The sequence below is a fragment of the Canis lupus genome, chromosome 19 (genome assembly GCF_048164855.1).
Source record: "Canis lupus baileyi chromosome 19, mCanLup2.hap1, whole genome shotgun sequence".
In the NCBI taxonomy this organism is placed as follows: domain Eukaryota; kingdom Metazoa; phylum Chordata; class Mammalia; order Carnivora; family Canidae; genus Canis; species Canis lupus.
The window spans coordinates 37,185,649-37,201,645 of NC_132856.1; the positions used below are offsets into that span (position 1 = coordinate 37,185,649).

A 15,997-nucleotide genomic window follows, 5' to 3' on the forward strand; every position below is an offset into this window, starting at 1 on the left:
TGCACGCAGTTCCCAGGTCAGGGGAGGCCACCAGTTTTGCTCTGTACACGCAGGAGAAGCCACAGGCTATGCTCTCTGTGCAGAGCGCCAGTGTAGGTAGGGCTGCTGAACGGGCGCCACAGCTTCCCCTGTGCTCTGCTGGGCTCCCTGGTCGGACAGGCTGGAGACTGTCACCAGCAATGGTCGCAGCTACAAAGCAGATTCCCTGCCAGAACGCAGTGGGAGAAGCAGCTCTGCAACCAGTCAAGCTCTCTGTTGTCGTGAGTCCAGCCTACCTGCAGCCCCAGTCCCCTGCTGATCAGGGCCACTGGCTTTGCTCTGCCGGCCCTTGTCTGGGCTCGAGTGCCACTGGGCCACAGGGCTTCCAGGAGCTGTGAACAGCCCCCTGGTCAGCTGGGCCTGCAGCTGGGTGGGGGCTAGGTCTCAGCCCCTCGCCTGGGCGGGAGGTGGTGGGGACCATCCAGACTACTCTCACCTTCCCAAACAGGCTCTCAGGGTAGGAGGGGCCGGGAGCTGCCCTCAGCCTTAGCTATGAATCAGTCTTCTTGCCTGTGCACAGCCTGGGGGGCCTGCACACCCAGTCCTGGCTTTGCCCTGCGGGGAGCAGCTCCACCATCCTGTCTCTTGAGCCCAGCTTCCAGGAGCTGGGGCCAGCCGTCTGGTCACATGGGGCCAGGAGGCACCCTCCGCAGCAGGTGGGGCTGTGACTCAGCACCCTGAGTGTGGGCAAAGCTGCACCACACCAAGTTCTCAGGTCACAGTGCACCCATCCAGGTGGTTCTGCAGAGGAGCAAAGCTGCTGGTTGGGGTTGCTAGGCATGAACTCAGTCTGCCAAGACCCAGTGCTGGTCCTTGCAAGCCCCTGCCCCTTCTTCATCACAGTCAGATTCCTAGGGGCTGGGCCCCAAAGAGTTGCCGGCAATCCCAGCGGTGTGAAGTCAGAGGAGGGGCTCCCACAAAGTGCCCCACAATGCTTGGAAGGCCGGTTGCCACCCTGGGCTCTCTTTTCTGGCTAGAGGAAGCAGAGGCTCCAGGTGAGGGGGGCGGGCACCTCCTGATGTGGTGCTGCACTGGCAGGGCTGGGGGGGTGTCACCATGTAGCTGCTTCTCTTACCCCCAATGCTGTCTTGGTCTCTGTGGTGCAAGAGGTGCTTCCCCCTCACCTCCACTTCCAGGTTACTCTCACTGGTACCTTTTTCTTAAATACAGGTTAGTGGTTCTCATGAGAGGGAGCAAAGTCAGGGAAAACCTATGTCACTGTCTTGGTGATGTCACTTTTAACACAGTTCCTTAAAAGGTTCATGAGCCTTCTTGCACATCAAATGGCTCTTGGAAAACAACGTTTTAATGATTTCCGTGTAAACAAATCAGAAACATATGGATTAAATTTCCCTTAAAATATATATTTGTAATTAAGGGGAAAAGTGCTTGGCAAAGTCCGTTTTACGATTTATCCAACCTAACATGTGAAAAATAGTTTGAGACATCTGACAAACCCAAACCCAGCAATCTTGACCATCCCTTACAGTAGCACACATACTCTGTTTCTATGCAGGGGACTCAAGTCCACCTCACCAGACCTCTGCCCTTCCCCGGGCTTTTTAGAAAAACCTATTAGATTGTAGCAGACAGGCTGAATCCTTGGGCTCTACAGTGGTAGTTATGGTTCACCCTTTCCCTAGGCCTGGTTTCATTTTCAGGGGCTATGCCCACCCCTTGACCATCCCCCCCACCCCGCACACATGGGAGACCTTTGCAGCCCACTCTGCTGAGGAAGTTAAGAAGAGGAAGGGGTGGCCTAGGTCATGTCCTCCAATTCAACCTCCTCCCACCTCTTCCAGGCAGTCCACCTCTCCCTGCTATCTCCCCCTTTCTGTCCTAAGCCAACATATGGAGACTTTGTATTTCTTGAATCAAAAATGTTTGCAGGGCTGAGATGCAGAAGGTGCATGAGTCAGCAGCTCCCCCAGGTCATGCAGAAACCTCAGGTCATTGAAATTATTAGGCTGCATGTCATGGAGGAAAAAGAAATGAAGGCTGGCCAGAGACTAGCCTCTGGAGCAAGTTCTTGGGTCCCACTACAGTGGCGGCCTTGTGCTCTGGCAGTGCCCAGAGAGAATCAGAGCTTCAGATGGGCCTAGGGCTGATGTTCTCAGCCTGAACAAAAATATTCTTATATCCCAAGGTGTCCAGGAAGTAACTGAGGCCCAGGCACAGGGGTTGAGGGACCAGGTCCTTCTTCTCTCAATGCTCATATCCAGAGAGGCAGCAGAGTAAGCTGGACTCATCAGAAAATTGAGGTCTACCCTGGTATGAGCCTTCCTACCTGTATGACCTAGAGTAAGTCATTGTTCTATTCTGATCTTTATTTTTTTTTAAGATTTTATTTATTTATTTATTTATTTATTTATTTATTTATTTATTTGAGAAAGACCATGAGAGCAAGAAAGAGCATGAGCGGGGGGTAGGGGGGGAGGGAGAAGTGGATTCCCCAAGGCTCGATCCCAGGACCCTGAGATCATGACCTGACTGAGCCACCCAGGTGCCCCTCTACTCTGATCTTTAGTTTCTTCATCTGAAAAACAGAGGCAAGAACACTGCCAAACCACTCTCCTGTGGCTGAAGAGGGAAGAAAACAAGGCCAAAGTGGTAAAATGATGAAAAAGTTTAAACCAACTAATTTCTAAAATTCATGTTTTTCTTAATCCAGCCTATAACTGCTGAAAAAGAAGCTACGACCTCTCCTCTCTTCTGCTTGGTCTAAAATTACTCAGAAGCTACAGGCTTCTTTTCCTCCCCACTAACCCCCACCCAAATTACAGAGTCATTTGTGTTTACTATTATCTGTAGGCATCTTTGTAACCCAGCACCTTTTCTATCCTGCTATTATCACCTGACTTTCTTCTGTGTCAGGAGTAGCACCTTTACTTCATAGTGATGAGGAAGGGGGAAGTAGGGGAGCCAAGAGGGACAGGAAGTAGGGGGAAGACCCCCAGATTAGAATCTAAAAGCCCCAAACAATACAGAATCACAGAACATGCATTTCTGCTCTTCAGTAGCTATAAGAGAAGATAGAAGCAGAGGCTTACAATCCAAATCCCTGTCTATTTCCAGGTCTTGGGCTTCAAGTGCTTGAGAACAATTGCTCTCAGTCTACCAGCCCAGGCACTGAGGTGGCACGCAGTGCAGAGAGGACACAGTGAAAATGCCTGGTTCTAATCCTGCTTCTACTTCAAGTCCCTCCTGTCTTAACCATAACTGCCCCTGAGAACTGAACAAAGTCATATGGCCGTAACAATAACAGGGTGTGATGGCCTATGTCAAATACCAGCCTCCCCTCATTATCTGACCCCAACTCCGTGATATGGGTCTTCTCTTTCCCTCCAGCAGATGACAGGAGCCAACATCAGTGGGCTAGCCACTGTTCCCCAGCCCACATGGGCATTATTCTTACAGTGCTCACTGCAATCCCATAAGGCTGGCACTGGTATTACACTCATTTTATAGCTAAGGATGCTGAGGATCAGCGGGGAAGAGAAACTTGCCCAAGTTCGCGTACTGGGCAGTCACTGTACGCCAGGCTTCCTTCTAAAAGCTTAATCCACTCTGCAACCCCCTGAGTCAGGCCACAGGGATTATCATTTCCAAAGCACATTTGGGGAAAATGAGGCACAGGCATTTTATGCAGTTGCAGAGGCACCAGCGGGGAAAGTCATGGTGCAGGACCCTCTCCAGGCTGGCTCTGGGAGTGGCACTGGCCTCTGGCTGCCCTTCTTCTCCACCATTTTCCAAGCCTTATTCTCAAGCTTTCTTGGAGAGTCTGTGAGCCACCCAATGTACTTTCATAGAGTTTCTTTTCCATTTAAATCAGCCAGGATATGTTTTTTGTTGCTTGCAAACACCACGAGAACAGCCAGGTAGGGTAGACTTCTCACAGTCTAAGAGGCAAGGACACTGGTATCCTCCAGCTCATCCCCCATCTCTGGAAAACCCAGTAAGTGAAGAGCATGGTGCTTGGGGCAAAGTGGAGCACCAGGCTGAAGCAGCAGGGTGCCCTGCCCTCAGAAAGCTCCAAGTGGAAAAGGAAAAATAAAATATGCAGTGGACTTCTGGAATACAGCAATGCTGGAACAAAGAAATAAACCAACGTCACATCACAAAAGATGCACAGGCTAGGGATACCAGGGCAGTCATTCGGCAACATCTCTTAAAGAGGTTTCCTGAAGAAGTTGCTACATTGGGCACCATGAGAACCCTAAGACACATTTCTAAAAACTGCAGTATGGCTCTTTGAATTCCCATGGTTAGTTGGACTGCTTTCCCACGTGTCATGAACTCTGAGACTCCAGTCTCTTGTAGGGCTTACGAGAAAGGCACCTCAGGCACAAGCAGATGCTGACCTAGTTGAATAACCTGGTTGCAAGGCCCAGCCAAGGAGGTGAAAAGCAGATTGCAGAAAACAGGTAGATTTTCCCAGTTACATTCAGCTGTGACCAGAAGCTACGCCCAGGAGCACAGTGCACAGCAGCTCCTAAGAAAATATCAAACCTCTCTGCCATGGACCCGCTCTGCTATGTCCAAGCCGCCCAGAAAGCACATCCTGTATTAGTTTCCTCTGTTGGGGCAAGATTTCTAACCTAAGAATGTCACAGCCAGCCAACGACCGAGCTCCAAGCACGTGTTCCGAGTACATGTCATCAATAACTAGATCTGAGTTGGCGGGCCCTCTTAACATGAAATACATTTCTGCAGCTTGAAAAGGAAAAAAAGACTGTTTGAGGCTGGTTTGAATTAGGTGGAATGGAGGCAGGAATTTTCCTGAAGTCTCCTCCTCTCTCCCTTGGGCAGCTACTCACTGCTTGGCAGAAACAAGACATAGCGCCTGGCTGACCTTGGTCCATGACCCCACAGCCTCGCTGAGGGACCACCAAGTCTGGGCAGGGGTGGTAGGCAGGCCCCACAAGGGCTGTTGAAATTGACTTCAAATATTATTACCTACCTCCACGGGCTCAAGCAATCTATTAGGATACTGCCTAGCGAGCCTCGTAGCCATGATTCCGCAGCCTATGTGATCAATGGCAGAGCTGGTCCCTAATGTGTTGCTGCCATCGAAAGGTACAATTATGCCTTTAAAGCTCAAGGTGCAATTAAATCTCTATAATGGTGCTAATGGCTCGAGCAACCTTGAAGCAGCTGCCATATTTTAAAAGATCGTTCTGAATTGCTTTATGTCTGAAACTGCTCTGTAAAATCTTGTTAATTTTTCATCTTCAGTTGAGAATGTATTTAATGCTGAGAGGATGGCTTCCTTCCAGCCACACTGCACAGAAGGGGGCTTCCTTCCTCAGCCGACAGGATCAATCACCCTGGAGGATTAGGGCAAACTCTCCTGGATGAGGTTGATCTCAGTTCTCTAAGGCTTGGGTTCTAGGGGATCTGCCCTAAGGAAGAGTCCAAAGTGAAGATTAGGTCACAGGATACAGTCTAGTGCAGAGCCCACTAGGGACAGTTCAGATTGGCATCACTGAGAGAGAGAGAGAGAGAGAGAGAGAGAGAGAGAGAAATACAATTTATATTCACGGTATTTTCCAATAATAACAATGGTGGCTCAGATATACTGAGCACTTTCTGTGAGCAACCCTTGTTGCTAAGGCTGTGCACACATCACTCCAGAACCTCACAGTAACCCCGGGAGGAGGTAATATCCTTATCCCTATTTGACAGAAAGGGAAACCGACACTTGTGGCAACAAAGCTACCTTCTTAGGATCATGAAGCCAGCCAGGGGAAGAATAGGACTCAAACCCAGAGCCCTTCTCTGGACCACTGTAGTTGATGTGATGCTGAAACTGGGTGGGTGAAAGAAACCAGCCCCAATGTTTCTGAAACCTTGATGGCAGACAATGGAACAGCATTTTATTTTGAAGATGCCATGGCATTCTGATTTATTTTTCAGGGACGATGGCTCTTTGTTTACGAGTCTCCCAGATCTAATGAGGCAGAGCAAACTCCTACCCACTGATGGTGAGGATGAGGGAGGAACATCCTTAACTCAAACGCATTGTTAACATCATCTTGTGAGGTTTAGCTCTCACACCCACCCCAATAATGTGGACACAATTATTATCCACATCTAGACATGTAGAAACTAAAGTCTAAAGAGACAAGGTGGCATGCCAAAGGGTGCAGCCAGAGAGATGGAATGCAGGACCAACCAGAGCCAGTCTGAGGCCAGAGCCCATCCCTGACCATTATAATTCCAACTTACATGGGCAGATGAGAATTTTGGGGAAAGAACTCCAGAGTCTACGTGAAGGCTGAATTTGAGTGGCTTCTACATCAAGCCTGAACACAGGGGGCCCCATTAAGATCCATCTGGCTTTGTACTCTAAGAAAAGACCACAACTGATTCTGTTGCAACCCTAGGGGCTCCCAAACCCATAAGAGCATTATAAGGAATGGGAGGGAAGAGAGAAAGACTATACCAGAGGTCAGTAAACTACAGCTTGCAGGTCAAACTTAGCCATCTGTTCTTGTAAATAAATGGATGAAAGATCTAAATGTGAGACAAGATTCGATCAAAATCCTAGAGGAGAACATAGGCAACACCCTTTTTGAACTCGGCCACAGCAACTTCTTGTAAGATACATCCATGAAGGCAAAAGAAACAAAAGCAAAAATGAACTATTGGGACTTCATCAAGATAAGAAGCTTTTGCACAGCAAAGGATACAGTCAACAAAACTAAAAGACAACCTACAGAATGGGAGAAGATATTTGCAAATGACATATCAGATAAAGGGCTAGTTTCCAAGATCTATAAAGAACTTATTCAACTCAACACCAAAGAAACAAACAATCCAATCATGAAATGGGCAAAAGACATGAACAGAAATCTCACAGAGGAAGACATAGACATGGCCAACAAGCACATAAGAAAATGCTCTGCATCACTGGCCATCAGGGAAATACAAATCAAAACCACAATGAGATACCACCTCACACCAGTGAGAATGGGGGAAATTAACAAGGCAGGAGACCACAAGTGTTGGAGAGGATGCGGAGAAAAGGGAACCCTCTTGCACTGTTGGTGGGAATGTGAAATGGTGCAGCCACTCTGGAAAACTCTGTGGAGGTTCCTCAAAGAGTTAAAAATAGACCTGCCCTACGACCCAGCAATTGCACTGTTGGGGATTTACCCCAAAGATACAGATGCAATGAAACGCCGGGACACCTGCACCCCGATGTTTCTAGCAGCAATGTCTACAATAGCCAAACTGTGGAAGGAGCCTCGGTGTCCATCGAAAGATGAATGGATAAAGAAGATGTGGTTTATGTATACAATGGAATATTACTCAGCCGTTAGAAATGACAAATACCCACCATTTGCTTCAACGTGGATGGAACTGGAGGGTATTATGCTGAGTGAAGTAAGTCAATCGGAGAAGGACAAACATTATATGTTCTCATTTATTTGGGGAATATAAATAATAGTGAAAGGGAATAAAAGGGAAGGGAGAAGAAATGGGTAGGAAATATCAGAAAGGGAGACAGAACATAAAGACTCCTAACTCTGGGAAACGAACTGGGGGTGGTGGAAGGGGAGGAGGGCGGGGGGTGGGGGTGAATGGGTGACGGGCACTGAGGGGGGCACTTGACGGGATGAGCACTGGGTGTTATTTTGTATGTTGGCAAATTGAACACCAATAAAAAATAAATTTATTATTAAAAAAAATTTAGTGGCACTGTGCCCCATCTGCTGATAGATGTAGTGTCTATGGACACTTTTGTGCCAGCACAGCAGAGCCTAGTCATGGTAACAGAGACTCTATGACCCTCAAAGCCTAAGTTAGTTACTATCTTGCCCTTGACAGAAAAGGTTTGCTGGCTCCTGGATTGCATGTTAGATTGCTTGATGCAAACACCAGCTATGGAAACAGCAAGCCATCCCTAGGCAGAACAAGCACACCTTACCTATCCAGTGGATGCTGACACACCCAGCTTGCAATCGTATTTTTCAAAAAATACAATACCCCAAACCATCAGGTGCTGTCCCCCATACCCTCTGTTCCCCACCCTCCAACAGGAGCAGCAGCAGTGAGTCTTACCTTTGTTGTACATGTTCGTGGGCACTTGGACATCACTCAGACTGATGTTCACAGGCAAATTATTAAAATGGTCATTTGGGGCTAAGATGAATTCTTTCCCCAGCTCCAAAAAATTACCATCTTTGTCCCTTTCATTTATCAGCACAGCATTGAAGTATTCATACTGCAAGAAAAGGTTAAAAAGCATTACTTGTGGCTTAGTTGAAGGAGACTGGAAGTAAAAAAAAAAATAACAAGTAAATCTATACTCATAGCCATACTTGCTACAGAAAAATAGCAAAGCCAGGTAAGGGTGTCAGCAGCAGCAAAAGGGCTGTGTTTACATATGGTGCTCAGGGATGGTCTTGGTGCTATGGTGACACTCATGCGGAGACTGAAGGACAGGAGGAATAGGCTGTGTGGGGCCCTGGGGGAAGCACCCCAGGCAGAGGAGATAGGACAGGCAATGATGGGAGGGTGCTGGCACATGACACAAATGGCTGTCTCATCACCATCCTAGTCACTGTCACTGTCATCATCATCTAACATACACAGAATGCTTACTTTGTGCTAGACATTATTCTAAGTTCTTTTCTTTTGTATTTATTTATTTATTCATTAGTGGAGGGGGAAGGGTAGAGGGAGAGGGAGAGAAAGAATCTTAGGCATACTGAGCATGGAGCCTGACTTGAGGCTTGATTTCACAATCCTGAGATCATGACCTGAGCCAAAATCAAGAGTCATATGCTTAAATGACTGAGCTACCCAGGTGCCCCCTTAGTGCTTTTCATGTGTTAACTCACTGAATTCTTCTAACAATTCTATCAAGTAGGTTTCATGAGTATTCTCATTTCATCAACAAAGAAATTGAGGTAGAAAGAACTGATATATCTGTTAAAGATTACACAGCTGATGAGCAGAGCCAGAAGTCAAACACAGGCAGTCTACTTTCAGAGTTTATGCTCTTTTCTACTGAGCAGTATTCCAAGATGGCAGGTACAGTTGGAATTAGTAGACTGAGAATTTAAAACAACTATGATTAATATACTAAAGGAACTAATAGGAAAAGTAGAAAATAGGTAAGAACAGATGGATAATATAAGCAGAGAGATGAATATTCTAAAGAAAATCCAAAGGAAATTCAAGAAATCAAAAATACTGTAACAGAAATGAAGATTGCCTTCAATAGCTCATTAGCAGACTGGACACAGCCAAGTAGGTAATGAGTGATCTTGAAGATATGTTAAAAGACACTTTCCAATCTGAAAAGTAAAGGGAAAGGAACATTCAAGAACTGTGCAATTACAAAAAGTATAACATATATGTGATGGGATTAACATTAGGAGAAAAAATAGATAAAGGAACAGAAGGAATATTTGAAGTAATAATGGCTAAGAATTTTCCAAAATTAATGACAGACACCATACCATAGATCCAAGAAGCTCAGAGACCACCAAGCAAAGGAATATAAAGAAATGTATGCCTAGGAATAATATATTCAAACCGAAGGAAAAAAAAAAAGAAGACCAAAAAAAAATCTTGAAAAAGCCAGAGAGGGGGAAAAAAATCTTACATAGAGAAGAACAAGGATAAGGATTATGCCACATTTCTCTTCAGATACCATGTCAGCAAGAAGAGAGTGAAGTAAAATACTAAATACTAAGTATTCAGAGAAAAGGCCCACCAACCTAGAATTCTATATCTAGCAAAACTGTCTTTCAAAAGTGAAAGAGAAATAAAGACCTTTTCAAACAAAACAAAATTTTAAGAAATTTTGAGGGAATAGACCTGCCTTGCAAGAAATGGTAAAAAGCTCTTTAAGAATAAAGAAAATGATATAGATCAGAAAAATCTGATTTACATAAAGAAGACTGTTAGAGCAGGAATAAATGAAGTAAAATAAAATATTCATTTTCTTATTCTTTATTAGTTTCAGAGGTAGAATTAGTGATTCATCAGTTGTATATAACACCCAGCACTCATTATATCAAGTGCCCTCCTTAATGCCCATCACCCAATTATCCCTTCCCCCTCACCTTCCCTCCAGCAACCCTGAGTTTATTTCCTAGAGTTCAACATCTCTCATGGTTTGCCTCCCTCTCAATTTTTATCTTCCTTTATTTTTCCTTCCCTTTCCCTATGTTCATCTGTTTTGTTTCTTAAATTCCACATATGAGTGAAATCATATGGTATTCATCTTTCTGACTGATTTATTTTGCTCAGCATAATTCCCTCTAGTTCCATCCATATCATTGCAAGTGGCAATATCTCATTATTTTTGATGGCCACATAATATTCCATTGTATGTATATATACCACTTCTTTATCCATTCATCTGTCAAAGGACATATGGGCTCTATCCATATTTTGGCTATTGTGGACATTACTGCTATAAACATTGGGGTCTATGTGCCCCTTCAAATTAATATGTTTTTATCCTTCGGATAAATACCTTAGTGCAATTGCTGGGTCATAGGGTAGCTCTATTTTTAACTTTTTGATGAACCTCCATTCCAGAGTGGCTCCACCAGCTTGCATTCCTACAAATGGTGTAAGAGCATTCTCCTGTATCCACATCCTTGCTAACATCTGTTGTTTCCTGAGTTGTTAATTTTAGTCATTCTGGGGATCCCTGGGTGGCGCAGCGGTTTTAGCGCCTGCCTTTGGCCCAGGGCGCGAGCCTGGAGACCCAGGATCGAATCCCACATCGGGCTCCTGGTGCATGGAGCCTGCTTCTCCCTCTGCCTGTGTCTCTGCCTCTCTCTCTCTCTCTCTCTCTCTATCATAAAAAAAAAAAAAAATTTTAGTCATTCTGACTAGTGTGAGGTGGTATCTCATTGTGGTTTTGATTTGTATTTCCCTGGTACCAAGTGATGTTGAGCATTTTTTCATGTATCTGTTGGCCATTAATATGCATTCTTTGGAGAAATGTATGTTCATGTCTTCTGTCCATTTCTTGACTGGATTTTTTGTTTTTTGTGAGTTGAATTTTAAAAGTTCTTTATAGTTTTTGGATATTAGCCCTTTACCTGATAAGACACTTGAAAATATCTTCTCCCACTCCACAGTTTGCCTTTTAGGTTTGTTGACTGGTCATTCAGAATAGGGAGAGATAAATAGTTTCTAGGACAAATAAAAACTAAAGGAATTTGTGAATACTAAACCAGTCCTGTAAGAAATATTAAAGTAGATCCTTTGAGTGGAAAGCCCAAAAGTAAGGAAAGAACAGAAAGGAACAGAAACAATATACAGAAACAGTGACTTTACAGGTAATACAATGGCACTAAATTCATATCTTTCAATAATCACAGTGAATGTAAATGGATTAATTGCTCCAATCAAAAGACATAGCATATTAGATTAGACAAAACAAAACAAAACAAGATCCACTGATATGCTGTCTACAAAAGACTCATTTTAGACGCAAAGATACCTCCAGATTGAGAGTGAACACATGGAGGGCCATTTATCATGCTAATGGATATAAAAAAAAAAAAGCTAGAGTAGCAATCCTTTTATCAGACAAACTAGATTTTAAAACAAAGACTATAATAAGAGATGAAGAAAGACACTATATTGTAACAAAAGGGTCAATCCAACATGAAGATCTAACAATTACAAATATTTATGCCCCTAACTTGGTAGCAGCCAAATATATAAACCAATTAATAACAAAATTAAAGAAACAATTGATAATAATACAATAGTAGTAGGGGACTTCAACATCTCATTCACAGCAATTATCATCAAAGCAGGAGATCAACAAGGAAATAAGGGCTTTGAGTGACACATTGGACCAGATGGACTTAACAGATATAGTTAAAGCATTTCATCCTAAAGCAACAGCATACACATTCTTCTTGTGTACATGGAACATTCTCCAGAATAGATCTCATACTAGGTCACAAATCAGGTCTCAGCCAGTATAAAATGATTGAGATTATACCATACATATTTTCAGACCACAATGCTTTAAAATTTGAAATCAGTCAAAAGAGAAAATATGGAAGGAACACAAATATATGGAGGTTAAAGAGCATACTACTAAATAATGAATGGGTCAACCAGGATATTAAAGAAGAATTCAAAAAAATTCATGGACACAAATGAAAATGAAAACACAACTGTTCAAAATCTTTGGGATGCAACAAAAGCAGTCCTAAGAGGAAAGTATATAACAATACAGGCCTTTCTAAAGAAACATGAAAAGTCTCAAATACACAGTCTAACCTTACACCAAAAGAGCTGGAAAAAGAACACCAAATAAAGCCTAAATCCAGCAGGAAAAGAGAATTAATAAAGATTAGAGCAGAAATCAGTGATAAGAAGTTGTTTTCTTATTCTTAACTGACCAACAGATAAGTTCATTCAAAATAATAATAGAAATAAATTGTTGTATGATATAGGTTACAGATAAGTGAAATGAATTATATCAGTGTTATAGGAAAAAGAGCAAGGAACTGGGAATACTCTGTTAAAAGCTACCTGTAGTACCATGTACCATGGTACCTGTAGTACCAAGCTACCTGTACCATGAAGTGGTACAGGGTTATTTGAAAGTGGGTTTGAATTAGTTGTAAATGTATATTGCAAACTATGAAACAACCACTAAAATAATATTCAAAGGAAGCATAATTCATATACCAAGAAAGAAGAAAAAATTAATTCATATAAGATGCTCAATTAAATATGGGGAAGGCAAAAAAAAATAGAAGACAGGAAGAAAAAGAGCCAGACAAGATCAACAAACAGAAAACAGGTACAAATATGGCAATATTAATTCAACTATATTGATAATCACTTTAAATGTGAATGGTCCTAATACAGCAATTAAAAAGCAGAAACTTTAAGAGTAGATGAAAAAAACAAGACCCTACTATATGTTACCTACAAAAAATTCACCATATATAGAAAAAAACAGATAGATTAGAAGAAAAGAGACAGAAAAGGATATACCATGCTAACACTAATTAAAAGAAAGCCAGAGTAGACACATTAATTTCAGACAAAGCAGACTTCAAAGCAAGTAAATTTACTAGGGAAAAGGATGGGCATTACAATATGGTAAGGGGTGATTTCTCCAAGAAGACATAAAATCCTTAGCATGTATACATCTAACAACATAGTGTTAAGATATGTGAGGTACAAACTGATAGAACTACAAGGAGAAGTAAATGAATGCACTATTATAGTTGAATACTTCAATACCCCTCTATCACCAATTGACAAATCCAGCAAGCAGAAAACTGGTAAAAATATAGTTAAACTGAATAGCCCCATCGATGATATATAATTGACATGTATAGGATACTTCATCCAACAACAATAGACAATACATTCTGCCTAAGCTCACATGGAACAATCACCAAGATAGATCATATTCTGGGCCACAGAGCACACCTTAACAAATCTAAAAGAATAGGAATCACACAATGTCTGCTTCTATATTACACTGGAATTAAACTAAACACCAGTAACAGAAAGATAGCTAGACAAATCCCAAAATATTTGGAGATCAAAGAATACTTCTAAAGAACACATAGGTCAAAAAAGAAGTCTTTTTTTTAAGATTTTATTTATTTATTCATGAGAGACAGAGACAGAAAGAGAGAGAGGCAGGGACAGAGGCACAGGGAGAAGCAGGCTCCATGCAGGAAGCCTGACATAGGACTCGATCCCTGGTCTCCAGGATCCACCCTGGGCCGAAGGTGGCGCTAAACCACTGAGCCACTGGGGCTGCCCCAAAAAAGAAGTCTTGAGAAACTATAAGCTAAAAAAAAATTAAAATACAACTTACTAAATTTGTGAGATGTAGCAAAAGCAAAGCTTAGAAGAAAATTTATACATTGAACACATGTATTAGAAAGAAAAAATAATTAATCATCTAAGTTTATACTTTAGAAAGCTAGAAAAAGAAGAGCAAATTAAATCCAAAATAACCAGAAGAGCAAATTAAAACCAAAATAACCAGAAGAAAAATAAAACTCAGTTTTTATTTGCAGAGCAGAAGTCAATGAAATTGAAAACAGGAAATCAATAGAGAAAATGAATGAAACCAAAGTTAGTTCTTTGAAAAGATTTCTTACAGTGAAAAGATATACAGAAAAATGAGCCAAGAGAATAGATCCCACAGGACAAAGTCCCCAGGAATCCAGATGCAGATTTCCAACAGTTATCTTCTGGTGCATAAGATGCACTAATTCTTCCAGTGATAAACTGTGCCAATACATTTAAAACACTTCCCACAGGGAGGCTTGATAAAGATGAAGTGCTAAGGACATTTATTGGGGCATGGTCATGTGACATATTATTATTTACCACTGTGACTTCTTGAATTTATAGAATTCTACACCCAGCACTGCAGAATACACATTCTTTTCCAGATCACACACTGGGCTACCGAACAAATCTCAATAGGTTTAAAATGACTGAAATCCACATAGTATGTTCTCTGATAACAATGGGCTAATTTTAGAAGTCAATATATGATAATGATATGAAAAATATCAATGATATCTAAGAAAAGATGGTATCTAGGAAAACCCCAAAGATTAAAAATTATTCAGCACACTACTTCACAATACATATGTCAAGGAAGAAAATGACATGGGAATTTGGAAAATATTTTGAAATGAATAATAATGAAAAAAATCAGTAGTTTCCAGATACAGCTAAAACAGTTTAGAGGAAAATTTACAGATTATAAGCTTATAATAGAAAAGAAGAAAACTTTAAGATGAATAGTCAAAGATACTCTTGTAGAAAGATAGAAAAAGAAGAAATGAAACTCAATGTTAAAAGAAGGAATGAAATAGAGATAAAAGCAGAAACCATAAAAATAGAAAAAATAACTGGAAAAAATCAATAATATCAAAAGTTGGTTCTTTAAAATGATTAATGAAATTTTAAAACCCTAACTAGATTGATGAAGAAAAATGTAAGGAAGTACAAAATACTAGTATCAGGAATAAAAGAGGAAACAATATTATAGATCCTGCAGATAATGAAAGGATAAAGAAATATTACAAACAACTTGATGCTAATATTTGATAACTTGAGTTAAATTCCAATTCCTTGAAGAACATAAACTACCAAAATGGACACAAGAAGAAATATAAAATATGAGTGGCTCTCTCTAAATATATATAAAGCACAAACCTGAGTTCAAAGTTACCAGTCAAACTAAAACAAACAGTTCCAGGTTGAGATGCCTTAAATGATGAGTTCTATCAAATATGTAAGGAAAAAATAGAAAGTATCTTATATAAACTCAGAAAATTAGACTATTTCCCAACTTATTTAATGAGGACAGCATAACTCTGACACCAAATCAGACATGAACATTTAAAGATATATATTACACACCTACAGTTCTTGTTAACCTAGATGCAAAAATGCTAATGCAATATTGAATCAAAACCAGCTATAATTAAAAGGATAACACATCATGACTAAATTATACATATCCCAGGAATTCAAGGTTGGTTTATTTGAAAAATCAATCAACACAGTTCATCACATTAAAAGAATAAAGAAGAAACAAAAATCACATGACCAAATCAATGCAGAAAAAGCACTTGAAAGAATTCAATTTCTGTTCATAAAAACTTGTATGACATTTGACATAGCATAAAATGTCCTCAATCTAATAAAGAGTACCTTACAGAAACCTATAGCTAACATTATATTTATGATGAAACACTGAGTATTTTTCCTCTAAGATCAGGAACAAGGCAAGGGTGGGTTACTATTTCTGTGTAATATTGTACTGGTGGTCCTAGCAATTGGAGTAAGATTAATGAATCAATGAATCTGGGGATCCCTGGGTGGCTCAGCAGTTTGACGCCTGCCTTCCGCCCAGGGCGTGATCCTGGAGTCCTGGGATCAAGTCCTCCCTCCCCTGCATGAAGCC

The 15,997-nt window shown here is 41.4% G+C and overlaps 1 protein-coding gene across 10 annotated transcripts in view; it reads right to left on the bottom strand.

Annotated features, from left to right (window-relative positions):
* CACNA2D3 (calcium voltage-gated channel auxiliary subunit alpha2delta 3) overlaps positions 1–15,997 on the bottom strand; it is a 945,543-nt gene that overhangs the window by 494,187 nt on the left and 435,359 nt on the right. For all 10 annotated transcript variants that reach the window (XR_012011921.1, XM_072785849.1, XM_072785848.1 and 7 more), the window contains one exon: positions 8,107–8,269. Coding sequence is in view for 9 of the 10 variants with exons in the window: in XM_072785849.1 (XP_072641950.1) it covers positions 8,107–8,269 (163 nt within the window). In the remaining variant the exon portion in view is untranslated. The remainder of the gene's footprint in view (positions 1–8,106; positions 8,270–15,997) is intronic.